Source organism: Mustela nigripes, chromosome X (genome assembly GCF_022355385.1).
Source record: "Mustela nigripes isolate SB6536 chromosome X, MUSNIG.SB6536, whole genome shotgun sequence".
In the NCBI taxonomy this organism is placed as follows: domain Eukaryota; kingdom Metazoa; phylum Chordata; class Mammalia; order Carnivora; family Mustelidae; genus Mustela; species Mustela nigripes.
Window position 1 is genome coordinate 43,370,110 of NC_081575.1, and position 18,211 is coordinate 43,388,320.

General features: G+C 36.1%; 1 protein-coding gene across 2 annotated transcripts in view; it reads right to left on the bottom strand.

Moving 5' to 3' along the window:
* Positions 1–4,583: 4,583 nt before the first annotated feature.
* FAM199X (family with sequence similarity 199, X-linked) overlaps positions 4,584–18,211 on the bottom strand; it is a 31,392-nt gene continuing 17,764 nt past the window's right edge. Inside the window, exons 3-6 of one of the 2 annotated variants that reach the window (XM_059386342.1) lie at positions 15,901–16,050; positions 15,490–15,651; positions 12,466–12,603; positions 4,584–11,029 (exon numbers count right to left, since the gene is read on the bottom strand). In XM_059386342.1, the coding sequence (XP_059242325.1) occupies positions 10,859–11,029; positions 12,466–12,603; positions 15,490–15,651; positions 15,901–16,050 (621 nt within the window). In that variant the 3' untranslated portion in view covers positions 4,584–10,858. Of the gene's footprint in view, positions 11,030–12,336; positions 12,604–15,489; positions 15,652–15,900; positions 16,051–18,211 lie in introns of both variants that reach the window. The other variant, XM_059386341.1, reaches the window with a different exon arrangement.

The window sequence follows — 18,211 nt, forward strand, 5'->3', positions numbered from 1 at the left end:
CAATCAGACAACAAAAATAAATAAAAGGCATTCAAATTGGCAAAGAAGTCAAACTCTCACTCTTCACAGATGACATGATACTCTATATGAAAAACCCAAAAGACTCCACCCTAAAATTGCTAGAACTCATATAAGAATTCAGCCACGTGGCAGGTTATAAAATCAATGCACAGAAATCAGTTGCATTTCTGTACACTAACAATGAGAAAGAAGAAAGAGAAATTAAGGAATTGATCCCTTTTACAACTGCTCCAAAAAAAAAAAAAAAAAAAAAAACCAAGAAGATACCTAGGAATAAACCTAAACAAAGAGGTAAAGGATCTGTACTCTAAAAACTACAGAACACTTACAAAAGAAATTGAGGAAGACACAAAGAAATGGAAAACCAGGGGTGCCTGAGTGGCTCAGTGGGTTAAAGCCTCTGACTTCAGCTCAGGTCATGATCCCAGAGTCCTGGGATCGAGCCCCGCATCGGGCTCTCTGCTCTGCAGGGAAGACTGCTTCCTCCTCCTCCTCTCTCTCTCTCTCTCTCTCTCTCTCTCTGCCTACTTGGGGTCTCTGCCTGTCAAATAAATAAATAAAATCTTTAAAAAAAAAAGAAATGGAAAAACATTGCATGCTCATGGATTGGAAGAATAAATATTGTTAAAATGTCTATGCTACCCAGAGCAATCTACACATTCAATGCAATTTCTATCAAAATACCATCGACATTTTTCATGGAGCTGGAACAAATAATCCTAAACTTTGTTATGGAACCAGAAAAGACCCCGAATAGCCAAAGGAATGTTGAAAAACCAAACCAAAGCTGGGACATCACAATTCCAGACTTCAAGCTGTATTACAAAGCTGTCACCATCAAGTCAATATGGTACTGGCACAAAAACAGACCAATGGGACAGAATAGAGAACCCAGATATGGATCCTCAACTCTATGGTCAACTGATATTCCACATAGCAGGAAAGAAGATGCAATGGAAAAAAGAGTCTCTTCAACAAATTGTGTTGGGAAAATTGGACAGCTACATATAGAAGAATGAAACTGGACCATTTGTTTACACCACACACAAAAATAAATTCAAAATAGAGGAAATACCAAAATGTGAGATAGGAATCCATCAAAATCCTAAAGAACACAGGCAGCAACCTCTTTAACCTTGGCTGCAGCAACTTCTTGCTAAACGTGTCTCTAAAGGCAAGGGAAACGAAAACAAAAATGGATTATTAGGATTTCATCAAGATAAAAACCTTCTGCAGAGCAAACGGGAAATAGTCAACAAAACTAAAAGGCAACCTGTGGAATGTGAGAAGATATTTGCAAATGACATATCACATAAAGGGCTAGTATCCAAGATCTATAAAGAACTTATCAAACTCAACACCCAAAAAACAAATAATCCAGTCAAGAAATGGGCAGGAGACATGAATAGACATTTCTCCAAAGAAGACATACAAATAGCCAACAGATCCATTAAAAATGCTTAATACCGCTTTTCATCATGAAAATACAAATCAAAACCACAGTAAGATATCACATCACAGCAGTCAGAATGGCTAAAATTAACAAGTCGGGAAATAACAAATACTGGCAGGGATGTGGAAAAAAGGGACCCCTCTTATTACTATTGGTGGGAAGGCAAGCTAGTGCAGCTACTCTGTAAAACAGCATGGAGGATCCTCAAGAAGTTTAAAATAGAGCTACCCTGCAACCCAGCAATTGCACTACTAGGTATTTACCCCAGATACAAATGTAGTGTGATACAAAGGGGCACAGGCACCCCAATGTTTGTAGCAAAAATGTCCACGATAGCCAAACTATCAAAGAGCCAAGATGTCTATCGACAGATGAATAGATAAAGTTGTGGCATGGGTGCTTGGGTGGCTCAGTTGGTTAAGTATCTGCCTTCGGCTCAGGTCATGATCCTAGCAGAGAGTCTGCTTCTCCCTCTGACCCTCCCCCTTCTCATGCCCTCTCTTTCCCTCTTCAATAAATAAAATTTTTAAAAAATAAAATTAATGTGATGTGTGTGTGTGTGTAATGGAATTATTACTCAGCCATCAGAAAGAATGAATACTTACCGTTTACATAGACATGGATGTTACTGCAGGGTATTACACTGAGCAGAGATAAGTCAATCAGAGAAAGGCAATTATATGCTTAACTCATATGCAGAATACAGGGATCAGTGGAGAGGATCATGGGGGGGTAAGGGAATGAAAACCATTCAGGGAGAAATCAGACAGGGAGACAAACCACGACTCTTAACTATGGGAAAGAAACGGAGGGTTGCAGGAGGGGAGGCGGGTGAGGGGTATGGAGTAACAGGGTGATGTCATTAAGGAGGGCATGTGATGTGATGAACACTGGGTGTTATATTGCAATTGATGAATTTCTGTTCTCTACATCTGAAACTAATAATGTACTATATGTTGGTTAACTGAATTTAAATAAAAATAAAATCTATTAAATTTTTAAAAATAAAAATTTTTAAATTAAATTATTAAAAAAATAAAAATTAAGAGTAGGTATTCAGGATAAGGAAGATGTGGTCCATATACACTATGGAGAATTATGCCTCCATCTGAAAGGATGAATACCCAACTTTTGTAGCAACATGGATGGGACTAGAAGAGATTATGCTGAGTGAAATAAGTCAAGCAGAGAGAGTCAATTATCATATGGTTTCACTTATTTGTGGAGCATAACAAATAACACGGAGGACATGGGGAGATGGAGAGAAGGGAGTTGGGGGAAATTGGAAGGGGAGGTAAACCATGAGAGACTCTGAAAAACAATCTGAGGGTTTTGAAGGGGTGGGAGTTGGGAGACTGGGGGAGCCAGGTGGTGGGTATTATGGAAGGCACGTGTTCCATGGAGCAGTGGGTGTGGTGCATAAACAATGAATTCTGTTACACTGAAAATAAATTAAAAAAAAAAGAGTAGGTATTCAGATCCTTACCATGTATGCCAATTTTGGCTAACAAAGAGTATACTTTTTAAAAAGATTTTATTTATTTATTTGACAGGGAGAGACACAGCAAGAGAGGGGACACAAGCAGGGCAAGTGGGAAAGGGAGAAGCAGGCCTCCCTTCGAGCAGGGAGCCCAATGTGGGGCTTGATCCCAGGACCCTGGGATCATGACCTGAGCAGAAGGCAAACGCTTAATGACTGAGCCATCCAGGTACCCCACAAAGAGCATTCTTGAACCCAAAAGTAGGTGAGACAAAATAATAGTTGAACTCATCTTTAACAGTTATTTCCCTCCCTTCCTGCTACCCAAATTATTTCATGGCTTAACAAAATAGTAAGGAAAACAGCTGGGTTTTGTTTTAATCTAAAAGCAATAGATATCTCACATTCAATAAAAATGTACTTAAGACATACTATTGGGACTTACTCAAGCAATAATAAAACTTCTTATACCTTAGTATAATGCAGAATGATTTTGAAATTAAAAAGACTAATGGTTATGGTTTTTATTTCAAGCAAGTAAACCCAATATTTGATATTAAGGAGTTATTTTTATTTGTGACAGTATATGGTCATATTTATATATAAAAATAGGAGTGTCCTTTTAAAAATCTGATACTGAAACATTTAAAACTGAAATATTACCTGGGGTTAGCCTGAGTATCACTGGTAGTTCAGGTAAGGTGTCTGGGGGTGGAGGTTAAACGAAAGAAGTCTGGCCACAAGAGAAGAGTGGAAGTAGATATGGGTATGTGGGGATCCATTTTACTGTGTTACCTGACAAAAAAAATAGATTAAAAAAAAAGACAAATCTGAAAATATATAAATTCAGTTATCTGCTATTTTTAAAACAAAAAAGCATATAATGAGATTCTGGCAATCAAATGAATAAACTGGAATGTTAAAAATATTATTTACCCATCACAAAGGGAAATATTATTGTTCCTAAATCTAGTATCTATCAACCTATTACTAAGAAAGAGATAATGTAATATAAATATACCACTTAACCATGAGATTCAAATTGACTGGGAGAAGGCAGGGGGTTGTCAGTCCCAAGTAACAGTGACCCTATTAAGGCTGTCACATCACAAGAATAAAGAAACACTCTAAGTTCTGAAAAATGGAGTGTTTAAGAAACCTTATTCATAGTCAAGTGAAATAATCAGTATTTGAGAAATTTCTGCATTAAACCACCAAAGTCCCAACTTTGGTAGTGGCTTTAATTAAGTTAAAAAATGAAACTCACCTTGCTTACCCCCTCCCACCAATCACCTACAACAGTTAACTGTGGGCAGAAGTTTTGAATCACTGATTACTGTTCACTGGTAAGATGATGATGGTGGACTCTACATAAACCATTAAATCTCTGGATCATACTGTCCAGTAGAATTTCCTGTGATGGTGGAGGTTTTCTGTATCCTGAGGTTTCCAATATAGAAGCCTCTTGCCATATGTGGCTACTGGGCACTTGAAGTATTGTTAACGGGACCAAGGAACTAAATTTTAAATTTTATTCAATTCATTTAAATAGCCACATGCGACTAGCGCTACCACAGGGGACAGTACAGCTCTAAAGTACCAAAGAGTAGAAAAACACACACGTTTCACTTAATAGCTAACTCACATTTATTAAAAATTGAAGATTACAGAAAAGCATGAATAAGATTTGCTTTATTAAACAAGCTCAATTAACTTACCTTCCACTAATCAATGAAAGTATTTAATATCACAAAAGGAATTTTGAAAATGAGGTTCATTTCAACCTCTGAAATTAAAAACAAAAGCAGCAGACATTTTCAGAAGGAGAGCAACCACAGACCTCCCTCTAGTGGCAAGAGATAAAGTTGTTGAAAGTTGAGTTGCTTCTGAAACTATAAAACTGCTCACAGACATTTCTTTTATATAATTATAACCTAAAAAGACTCTAAATTAATATATAAGGAAAATAGGTATGATTTTTTGTAAACAAAAGTTACACCTAATTTTCACTTGCTATGAATGCTAATCTCTCTAGAAATCTGATCTCTACAGAAAAAATGATTTGCCAATGACATTTGGGAAATGGTGGCTTTCAACAAAACAAAAGTTTATGAAGCCTTTTCCAAACTGTGAGCAAAAGAGAGGATACCTAATTCTTCTCTGTTGATAAATGTTCTGGGATAGAACGTGTAAAGGAGTGAATTCTTAAGTATAAAGTAGTAAGCAGCAGTGTGGTTTGTAAAAACTCACCATACATCAAAAGAAACAATTAAAATATTACAAGAGATTTTAATACCCAAAACAACACTGTCCAGTCTGATATTCAGCTTCAAAAGACAGCTCTGCCACATTGCCAGTTTTAATTACAACCATACATACACATTTAGATTTAACTACAGAACTACTACTTTCAAGTACAAGAAGGAACTCAAAATAGAAATGACTTGTGTTACAGCTATTGTCTTTCCCTTACAGCTTTCAGGAAAAACAGCTTTTATATACACTATAGTAAGTACAGAATGTACAGAAGACAGTTATATATACAAAAGTGCATTAATATAGTAATACATTTAGCAGAAACACAGGAAAAAAATCCTGGTTAGCAATCTGATACATTACAGTATTTAAGACTACTTGAAGATTCTCCAAACCAGTCAACTTCCTACTTGCTTTGGTTATGATACTGATGCTACATAACTAACCTCTGAAACAAAAAGAAGTGAAATTTTTAACCAGCCATGAAATGAAATGTTTTACATCTACTTGTGTGTATCTTTAATAGCTTTTGACAGTATTCCTAGTCCTTTTAAACTCCCAACACAAAGATTTAGAATGGATAATAACTATACCTAAATTAGAGTACTCAAAGAGGAAATTAAATTGATCCACTACAGGAACAGACATAGTCTGACCCATTCCTAAAAGCCTCAGCTAGACAACCTAACTTCAAAGTCCAAACTTAAATCCAACTGGTCAGCTACTATTGAAGAGCAAGCAGCTCCAGAAAACAAGCCATGGCATCAGGCCACTGTTCCTTAGAACAAGTCAGAGTAAGTGTTAACTTGTCATTTATACATATTAATTCTACAACTACCTTTATATAGTCAAAATGCATATGTATAATTAGAGCAACTCTCCTCTTTTCTACCCCTAGCCCTCACCACAAAAAAAGAACACAGATTTCCACAGGCTCCACTGACCACACAGATGTAACAAACTTGACAATAAAGAAAAAATACTATATACTGAAATCAGAGAAGACTAAACCAGTTTTTCTGAGTTCAGTATGAATGTCAAATTAAAAATTAACTTACCATCATGTGGTCTATGTTAAAACACGAGTAATTTCAATTTAAAATAAAATTCTGAAGGGGCTTAAAATAATTTTAGTATTAGAAAAAAATATGAAAATAAGATTTTAGTGAATCAACTCAGATCTGTAGCTATAGCATGCAACTTTTGCACTCTATTAATAGATAGTAAATTAGAGTAATTTTCAGAGTTCCTTCTAAGCCTTTGGAATAAGTAAACTATTTTCCAAAGAAAAGAGAATTAAGCTAGAATTCTAAGGAGCTATGTTCCAAGATACTATGCTGACAGCGATGCCTAGGTCTAAATGTCTCTCAGATGTTTCTTACCCACTTAGCATAATTTCATTGTAAAGATAGAATATATCTTACTTTGTCAGACTTAAAATGAATCCAAAGTTACCACAATACATGTGTATACAAATACTTATTTTCTAATAGTCCTTTTAAGGATTAGATTTACCTTTAAGTTTAGACATGTTGAATGTCAGTGTGCTCAATATCAATACCATATTTGAATACAACTGGGAATTTTCCTATCAACTGTATCAAACTATAAACTGACTTGAAATAATTCCCTCCCAAATCAAGGCAAACATTTCTTGAAGATAAAAGAGCTAAAAGGTAATTTGTTAAAGGGAAGGGGAGTGATCCAGCTATTACACAAAAGAATGCAAAGAATCCCCTAAGTTATAACAAGAAAATCAAGCTGCTATATAATCTCTGTTCTTGAAGTACTTTTGTCTTGAAAATTATCTTTCCAGATACTAATAATTACCTAGCTTTAAAAAAGTATTCTGGCTTATGACCATTTTTAGGGGGAAAAAAATGAGAAAATACCTTAAGCTCTGCTTTAGATAACTTTCAGTATTCTTCAATGACCTAGCTGGGCCAAAAATAAAGTTATGTAATGAAACTTAAGATCAGAAAGATCATTGTTTTGTTAAACACTATTACTACTGATTGGTTCAATTTACTGTTTTTGCTTACTGATATCCAACAGCATGGGTATTTTATAAAACAAATTATAATATTAAGATCATTTTCGAGTTTGAAAAGCCTGATATTGAGAAAAAGTACAGAGTTCACCTTTAAGGCACAAGAGGCTAAAGAATCTGGAACTAAGACTTCTATACTTGTCATGTACTAACATTTTTGGCTTAAATATGAAGCTATCTGATAAATTTCACAATTTTTAAAGCTCATCAGAATCTGGATACCTTTATACAGTAGTTTCTAGGAATTTCTCCTTTAAGAGGGAATTAGGACTTTTAAGAGCTAATTAAAAGGAGATAAGGAGATGTCCATCCAATTCATAAAGTCATTAAATTACAAGTCAGTTTCTGGGATTAATTCAGCACTATTTATCTACAGTTAACCCAAAGGGCTAAGGAAATGGACACAACTGCCCCAGCCTAAGAAAAAATGAAACAAATCTCTCTCGTGAAAAAAAAAAAGTGTTATTCTTTTCTACATTCTTGTTAGGGCAGAATGATTTAGCCCTTTATAGCCTACTAAATATTATACTACACTGCCTTACTTTAATTCAGTTGCAAAACTGTAGAAAAAGACATGTCATTTTGTTTAACTCAAAGTTCATACTTGTGATAGGCACTGACTTCTAAAAGCTCCTTTTTTCTAGTTTTACTGAGATATAATTAAATTTACATATAAGATCTCTAATAGGGACACCTGGGTGGCTCAGTAGTTAAGCGGCTGCCTTTGGCTCAGGTCATCATCCCAGGGTCCTGGGATTGAGCCTCGCATTAGGATCCCTGCTTGGCAGAAAGCCTGCTTCTTCCTCTCCCACTTCCCCTGCTTGTGTTCCCTCTCTCCCTGTGTCTTTCTCTGTTAAGCAAATAAACAAAATCTAAAAAAACTAATAAAATGTTGTTTGAAAAATTTGAGGGAACTTTATCATGCCCTAAGTTAATAAAGGCTATGTTTAAAGGGGTGGGGAAACTTATTTGCTCCAGTGTCAATTCTCTACAGATGACAACTGACACTAGAGCAAATAAGGCTCACATTTTTATTAATTGATTAGTTTAGATTTATATTTTAAAAGAAAAAAATACTGAGTTGGATTGGTCTTAAACTCAGAGATATACCAGACTGAATAAATTACTACTTATTCCAAGAAAGAAAGAATTCCAACTTGAATTATCTACATGAAATATTAAAACAGAAAAAACACAGCAATAGCACATTAACAAAAACAAGAGAACTTTGTCTTTTACTGCTATTTTTTTAATAGGGAAAGAGATGGCAAAAGACTTTGTAATCTTCCTCTTCCACATCATAAGCAAACCCAAGTTGTTTTTATTTTTTTTTCTTTTAATCAGAGGAATTACTTTCAATTTCCTCTAAACCAACTTTATGGGCAATCTCTAATTTATAGTACTGTAAAGACAGTGTATCCAGATTTACATAAAATTTCATGGCATACTTTACTATAAACACTCTAATCTTTGTAAACTTTTAAAATTGGCTTTGTGGTGCTTTGGTAAACTTGTTTAATAGTGACAAGTTAAATCTAAGGTAATAAGACTATGTGATTGCTGGGAGTGGAAAAATTGGTCTTATTATATCATGACCCTGTTAGGATTTTCTTTTACTGGTTACTTCCAATTGTTTCCAAGTATTTAACAGATAAATGCTGCTCTATGGTCTCCAAAAGTGGCCCGTTTTCCTGGAAGAGTAGGTAAAGAGAACAGACAAGTCATTCTCTGAGATTTTGCTTTTGCTAAGAGCAGACAGAAAATTCAGCTGTATTTGCTCTTCTCTTTTACTCCTCCTATACTTGAAAGGGAAAAACACAAGGTTGACCCTTTTCCACCCTCCTCAAAGTATTCTGGGGTCTGACCTCAAGCTCCCTTTGGGCCCTCTAAGGCTGGTCAGGAGCATCAAAGAAGGGGTAAGTCGAAATTCAGAGGGAGTACTCCATATACACATAATTTCATTTTAGTAAAATTTTAAAGCACGAGTTTAGTACTCTTCAAAATCTACCATACCACAGACCTCAGCAAAGCTGCAATTCATTCAGTTTTCATCCTCAGTTTCAATTCTTTAACCTTCAAGAACTAAAGTAAAATCAAGTTTTCAAAACACATGATTATAAGCAAAGCTTAAGTCTTTATATCAACTGAGAATTAAGAATTTAAATTCACCTCTTTCTTAATGAGTCACTTGATGTGATAAAGTTAAAAAAAGTAAAAATCCTATCAACCTTTGACTCTAGAGTTTAAAAAAATATTGATTACAACTCCTGCTACAGACTCATGATTACCTCCCCAAGTTATCCACAATAAAAAGAAAATCATGGAAGTCAGAAAGGAGCTTGATTGTCAGTAGTATCAGTTTCCATCTTCTTTAACCCATGTGAATGTTTAAAGACACTTAACATGTGGCAGAAGAAAAGGAATCACACTACTTCTAATATTCATGATAACAAACTCTCCATGAAAACATTTAAAGAAACTCCATGATTTCACATCTAAAATTAGACTTCTATTAATAACCAACAAGCTACAGTTTCTTTTCTATATCTCACTGCTCTGTGTATTTCTAAATGATTTATAGAGAAGTTCAGGAGAACTGTAAGGATTTTCTTTAGTTAACTTTGAACATTAACCTGTTCACATGCCAGAAGCTGTTATACCAAATATTTAAAAATTAGAGCTGTGCTGGGGAAAAAATGACCTACAAAAAGAAAAGACATAGCTTCTGCCTTTGAGACAGCTTCACAGCCTAAAATTTCAAAAAGCAGCAGAAAAGCAGAATAGGTTTTGTTTATTTGCTTTCTCCATTTGAATATTAACCAATATAGCATCAAGTCTAAAGTTCAACTACTAGTAACATTATTTCCTCAGTAGTCATCACTTACAATAGGATTCTAAATTTACATAAAGTGAAAAACAAACAAACCTAACAGAAAAGACATTAGGGCCTGTTATTAAACCTTTAAGTTAATAACAAATGAAAACACAACTAAACCTAATGAAGGCACTATTGTAAACAGCAATCCACACCCGATCCCCATAACCTCAAAAAAAGATTTTCACTAGGAATTGAGAATTATACTATGGCCCTTTAGAAAAAGCAAACAAAGGAACTGTAACATTAAAAAAGAAACTGAATTATGATCACTAGGTATGTGCCTATACTGACATAATAAACTACTTGCCAGCAGTACCTTGAAATTTCCTAAACTGTAAAAGTACTAGTTCTTGAAAAAGCCCACTTAAACCACCCTAAAGTCTAAATAGTCAAGACATTTACTAAATTAGTGGTTCTTTAAATGAGAGCTAGGTGCAGCAGAATAACCTGGTGCTTGTTAAAACAAAATGCTGGGCGCCCCTTCCCCATGGTTTCTGATTCACTGCATCTGAAATGGGGCCTGGTAGTATGCATTTCTAACAACTTCTCAGGTGATGCTGAAGCTGCTGCTCCGGGGACCACCTGCTGAGAACCACTGGCCTAAATTATTAATAATACATCAGCACAGCCCTAACCAAAAGTTTGGTCAAGATGCATGTAAACAAATAAAAGGGTAGAATACTTAAATACTTAGAAAGACCGTTGATAAATTCACCCTTATTACATCAAAACATCTACATCTGCTTCGTGGTCTTCCTCAGTCACTTTCAAGGACAGCACTTCTTCATTAAGGAAGAGCCCACTGAGCCTCTCCTTCCGAGCCTGCCTCTGCTCTTTCAGCTGCCTCTTGCGTAAAGCCTTCTGCTGTAACTTCCGCTGCTTGGATCGCTTCTGTCAAAATAAAAATTTCTAAATCAGTAAGATTCAGTTCTGGCATATCCACCCCAGAATAGTTTATGGATCAAATTCTGTATTTTCAGAATCTCTGGAGCTGTCCAAATTCCTCTGCAGGATGATCCTGGTTCCAGTAAGTGAGCCATTGGCTTAGACTGGAAAAAGATTCTTCAAGATTCTATTTTTATACTATTTGACCCATGAATCTTAGGAAGAACTGAAACCTGATCATTTTGCCTAGTTATGGATAATCAGTCATTTCAAAGCTTCTTTTTTTTTTTTTTTCAAAATTAAGGTACATTGGTGTAACTGCAGAGTGAACACATAATAAACAATACTGAATACCAATGTAGAGAACATTGCCAATATCTCTAATGCTTACACTTTTAAGGTGTTTTTCATCTAAAAGCACTAGCAATTTTACAATGGCTGGGAAAGAATCATGTCTTTTCCACATTAGGCAAATACCATCTTAAAAGCCCATTAGAAACCCAGTGGGTACTCCATTCCTTGTCAGTGGTAAACTGATGGAAAAAAGGAATGACCACATATCCAGAGGAATCCCCTGGCAACCAACAAAGCTGGCTATGTTTCTGCTACTTTGGTAAGAGCCAGGGGAGGAAGGAATGTGTATCTCCTAGTCACCCACTGGGTTCCGTTAAGCGTTATAGAGATACCTTTTTTATCCTTAAATTGGCTCCAAACTGTCACCACTGCAAGGAACTGAACTTACCTAAGCATCACAAAACCATTCTAAAAACACTTATTAAACCTCCCTATTTTTTTATGTGCCCAAAAGTATTACAAAGAATTCTTCAACTGTAAATAGACAGAAATTAGAGGTGTTATTATATTTTTAAAAGATCTAAGAACAAACATGCGAGATTAAAACACTAAAAAAACATTTAATACACACACACACACACACACACGCGCCTTGCAGAACATTCTTAGGAGCTAATAGACAGCAACATCAGCAACATAGTGAGATCCGCTCAGTAGTGAGTTGCAGCCAATACTGCAATCTTGAGACTCACTCACTATTTCCATCAATTTATCTTACTTAAAACAGACACAAAAATCAGGTAAAACTGTATGTGATACAGCTGTGGGTCAAAACAGTATTTCAAAGCACTCAGCTGGAAGTGTCTTACCCAGTAGCAGACTATCCTGCTTGTTCAATTAAAGCCAAAACCCACAGGCATTCAGAGAGCAAGATAATTTTAACTCTTCAAGAAATTTATACGAAGGAGTACTAATGTTAATATTGAAAGGTAAAGTTTTGTATTGATTAGACATTTTACTTTTGAATCCCGAATCCGCTCTGCTGCACTTGCAGACAAGTTGCTGTCACTGTGTGCTCGACTCATGTTGGCACTGGAGTTTGAAGCAGAGTTTCCAACACTGGACCCACTGCTGCTTGCAGAACTGACCATGCTGGCACTGCTGCTGCTGGCACTGGCACTGGCCCCGCTCACTCCACTGGTGCTTGCACAACTAAAGTTGCTTCTCTTCCAGGCCTCTCTTGCAGGCCGTTGGCGAGGGCTATGCTCCTTGATATAGTTTCTGACCTTGGAACACACAAAAACTGGTCAGTGTCATTCCTCAACATTCTCCCTCAAAATACTGGCAAAAAGAATATTGTACATAATGTAAGACATCAGAAGTGCTACAGATGTACTCATCAGGGAAATGCAAATCAAAACTACATTGAACAGCGTCTGGGTGGCTCAGTCAGTTAATGGTGTGCCTTCGGCTCAGGTCATTATCCTGGAGTCTTGGGATCGAGCACCGATCTGGGCTCCCTGCTCAGTGGGGAGTCTACTTCTCCCTCTGCTCCTCCCCCTTGCTGTGTTTTTTTTTTCTCTCTCTCCTTTGCTCACTCTCTCCCTCAAATGAATAAAAAACTCTTACAAAAAACCTACAAAGAGGTAGCACCTCACACCTGTTAGAATGGCTAAAATCAACAACACAAGAAACATCCAGTGTTGGTGAGGATGTGGAGAATGGGGAACCCTCCTGCACTGTTGGTGGGAATGCAGACTGATGCAGCCATTCTGGAAAACAGTATGGAGGTGCCACCAAAAGCTAAAAATAGGGCTACCCCACGATCTAGCAATTGAGCTGCCAGGTATTTACCCAAAGAATACAAAAATACTAATTTGAAGGGATACATGCTCCCCCACCATGTTTAAACCAGCATTATTGGCAGCAGCCAAATTATGGAAAGAGCCTAAATGTCCATCAACTGATGAATGGATAAAGAAGATGGAGTATGTATATATATATAATAGAGTATTGCTCAGCCATCAAAAAGAATGAAATCTTGCCATTTGCAATGACATGGAATGGAGCTAGAGAGTATTATGCTAAGTGAAATAAGTCAGAGGAAGACAAATACCATATTATTTCACTCATACATGGAATTTAAGAAACAAGATAAGTGAGCATAGGGAATAAGAGTGAGAGAGGAAAACCAAGAAATAGATTCTTAACTATAGAGAATACACTGATGGTTACCAGAGGGAAGGAGGGTGAGGGGATGAGTTAAATAGGTGATGGGAATTAAGGAGGGCACTTATGAGGAGCACAGGGTATTGTATGTACGTTTTGAATCACTCAACTATACACCTGAAACTAATATTACACTGTATGTTAACTAACTGGGATTTCAATAAAAACTGTAAAAAAAATGTTGGATTGGATCCTGGGATAAAACAAGACATTAGCTTAGGGGCGCCTGGGTGGCTCAGTGGGTTAAAGCTTCTGCCTCCAGTTCCGGTCATGATCCCAGGGTCCTGGGATCGAGCCCCGCATTGGGCTCTCTGCTCAGCAGGAGCCTGCTTTTCTTCCTCTCTCTCTGCCTGCCTCTCTGCCTGCTTGTGAGCTGTCAAATAAAATCTTAAAAAAAAGACATTAGCTGAAAAACCGGTGTAACCTAAATACAGTCTGTAGATTATTTAATAGTACTGTATCTATGTTAATTTCTTGCTTTTGATGAATGTACCAAAAAAAGAACTTGGTTTGTAATAGATGCTTAAATAATAGTGACAATAAAAAACTAATTATAAAGAAATAAAAATAACATTTATTGAATGCAGACTTGTGAACCTGGACTATAAACAAGGTTGATCTGTTTGGCTTTTTCTTGAGTTGTAGGCTCTGTGAAGACAAGGATCATTTTTAAACTGTTTTGTATCCTAATATTTAATAGATACTTAATATTGTTAAATAAATAAATCAAATAAAAAAGTGCTAGAGAGATACATAAGTAGACTATAAAGGATGAGAGAAATCTCGAAATGTAGAAACAAGTACCAGAAAAATTGACAGTGTTCAGAATTCTAGAATATATATTATGGAGCTTTATTTTAAAACATATAAAATATAATCAGCAAATGGAAAGCTGTAGGCTTCCAGAATTTAGGATTATAAGAAAGTAACACTTGGGGGCACCTGGGTGGCAGTCAGTTAAGTGTCCAACTCTTGGTTTTAGCTCAGGTCGTGATCTCAGGGTCATGATATCAAGTCTTGAGTTGGGCTCTGCACGGAGCATGCCCTCTGCTGGTTTCTATCTCCTCCCACTGCCCCACCCGCTGCTTGCTCTCTCTCTCTCAAATAAATAAATAAATCTTTAAAAAAAAAAAACGCTCAGAGAAATTAACCTTAAAACAAATCAGATTTGGCATTTTTTTAAAGGTCTCAATATGATTTAAGTAAGTTGCTGATTATATCTAAGATTAGGGTGTTTCCTAAATCTTAGCTAGGGGCCCATGGTAACTTGTCTTCAAATGGAAGGTCCAATTTCAAAACTATTGAAAAATGAGCTGGAATGTAGAAAATTATAGTATATCTGTTGAGAGAAATACTGAAATAAAAGTTTTATAAATGATGATAAATGCAAAAAAACTTTTTAAAAATGAGAACATAAGTATTCATTCAACTATGTACCAAAAAAAAGAGCAGTACAGACTATTTAGAAGACACCAGAAATGTATATTTCAGCATAGCAAAAGGAAAATTACATTTTACCCTAGCCAGCCTTAATTACTCCACAAGACAACTCAAATCCCCCAATTCAGATGTTCACTCAAGTATAGATAGCCCTCAATAATCAGTATTCTGATTCTGTCAATCACTCTTTTTTTTTAAGGTGAATTAGAATAAATAAATAGCATAACCACCCCTTAAGTGGTAAAATTAAGTTGCAAAGCCTACACAACTAAAATAGAAGGTTCTAGATCCAAATGATCCCAGAAAGGCACTGCCAGGTGAGATGCACCTAGAACCTTACAACCATGTGCTCTCAATTACTGCCACCATTTTTTCCCATATTACATTTCATAGCAGTGATTTGGACCTTAATTATTTGTGTATTTTAAAATATTATTCAAGTCTACATACTATAAAATAATGATTTTCTTAACAGCTGTAAAATTTGTATTTTCTTTACATACCTGCTTAAGTTTTTCATCTGTGAGACAGTTAAGTTCAATAATAAACTCACTGTCTGTAGGGGAAATTTGAGCAGAAGGATCAATTATTTTTATAATATCAAGTTGCTCCCGAAGACCCATCTCTGTACTGACTTTACGACTCAGATACTCAATATATTCCACCTATGTGATGAAAAATTATAATAAACAAGATCAGTGCCAAAACCTCTAATATTTTAGTGCGTCATTTATAATATGTTTCAAATATCAAAAGCACTTAACGTGATATTTGTTCCCTACAAAACAGTTAAAGCCCCCACTCAGATTGTACAAAGCAATCCACATTTACCCAGTAGCTTTATATAGGCAATACATTGAGCTTTCCAGAGTCTCCACATATATGCTTTCAATTAAGAACATCAAGATCCCTACCTGCTCATCGTTTGTCATTGCACTCCAAGGAAGTTCATCTAAATTCCGGTGCTTATTTTTCTTTTTAGGAAGCAGGCAAGGTGAACTCGGAATACTGGGTATGACATCAGAAAGTACATCACTCCCACTGGCAATGTCACTGCCTGGTAACTTTATAAAAATAAGAAGGGGTAGGAAAAACAAAATTTTTCAAAAATACATTTTAAATCCTATAACATATTTCATATTGATTAAAATGACTTTTTAATGACAAATACAGAAAGAGAAGACATTAATTCTGATTCGCTCCTATTTTAGACAAAGCAGCAATATCAACATAGTCTTTGTATACAGTCATTTATTCAATGAGATATTTTCCAAAAGCTGAAAATCATAATCAAGACTTGTTAATAAAATGCTAACTTAAGAGCCAATCACCCTTAGGGTTTTTAATTCATGTGTGAGGCTAGGGCTCACACAGCATGATGAATGAGGAACACTGGTCTCCATCTCAGGAGATGAGAGTGATCTGCCATGACCTGGCTCTTTGCCCAACACTATGCTGGAGACATTGTCAATATAAAGACAAATAAACCATGGCCCTTGTGCTTAACTCAGTATCAACAACAAGGCAATTAAAATAATTTAAAATATGCTGTTAATACAGAGCAAACCTCTTTAAAGATCAGAATTATTAGAAAAATTACAAAAACTTTTAAGGAAAATTAGAAAAATTCTGAGAAAACATGTAGACCAAGGAGAAAAGCAAGCAAGTCTGATACACAGAAAATCTATTTAAAGTGAGATGAACACCAAATAAATGTGCTAAAATTTTACACTGCCTAATACAAACCAGTTAGAATGGGACGCCTGGGTGGCTCAGTGGTTTGAGACCTCTGCCTTTGGTTCAGGTCGTGGTCCCAGGGTCCCGGGGTCCTGGGATGGAGCCCTGCATCGGTTTCTGCTCAGTGGGGAGCCTGCTTCCTCCTCTCTCTCTGCCTGCCTCTCTGCCTACTTGTGATCTCTGTTAATTTTTTTTAAAAATTCCCTTAAAAAAACGTTAGAATTGATTTCATTTTTTAACAGCTATCTTGAGTTGTGATACAAAGAAGAGTACATATCTAATATATATAATTTGAGAACTTTGGACATATGCATACAACCATAAAACCATCACCACAATCAGGGTAAAAAACATATCTTATCACCTCCAAAAGTCAGAATGGGTTTAATTTTCAATAAATGTGTTTAGGGACACCTGGCTGGCTAACATGCAACACTTGATCTCAGGGTGGTGTTTCAGCCCACACTGGGTGTAGAGAGATACTTAAATAAACTTTTAAAAATAAATAAGTTTAAGTCATTCATCAGAAACATAATTTCTTCTACAAGGAGTACATAATTTTCAAAGATAATTCTTTCATTTTTATAAGGTACAAAATACTACCTTTTTGTTGTTGTTGTCCTGTGCAATTGCATCTGAACTCCAGATGATTACTAGGCTTTTGAAGTTACCAAAAGAGAAAAGCTACTTTAGCCATGAAGATTATTGCAGTCACACACATCTGGTCTCCTACTCTCCCTGGAGCACTCATTAATAGGTACAGGGGAGTCAAAGGATTTTAAGTCATGGTCCTTATACAAAAACTTTATACTCCACTGGGGAAGATAATATTATAACACAAACATACAATTATACAAAATAGAAAACGACAGGGAGCGCCTGGGTGGCTCAGTGGGTTAAAGCCTCTGCCTTCAGCTCAGGTCATGATCCCCGGGTCCTGGGATCGAGCCCCACATCAGGCTCTCTGCTCAGCGGGAAGCCTGCTTCCTCCTCTCTCTGACTGCCTCTCTGCCTACTTGTGATCTCTGTCAAATAAATAAATAAAATCTTAAAAAAAAAAAAGCAAACAACAAATGCCAGGTTTGAAATGACAGGTCATCAAGAGAAATATCTAGCTGTGAGTTAAAGCTGCAGGATTAAAGCTTAGAAGAGCTACAAGGGGACCAGGCAATGGGGAGTCAATTATACAGAAGGGACTAACAAACAAAGATACAAAATGGGGCTGATCACCATGCAAGGTGACCATAATGCTTAGAATGAAACTGTCTAAGCTACTACTGTTAAAAACCACATTTTCATTTTAACAGTCACTGATGAGTCCAAGTATATAAATGACTACCAACAATTTGTATGACTTCCATTAAAAATCTCATTAACACTGCTTTAATTGTTCATTCACTCTTAGCCTTGATGTAATCTATTATATATAGTCAGTGTCATGAAAGCATGATTGCTGAATGCATAGATGAAGGCCATCTTTCTGTCTTT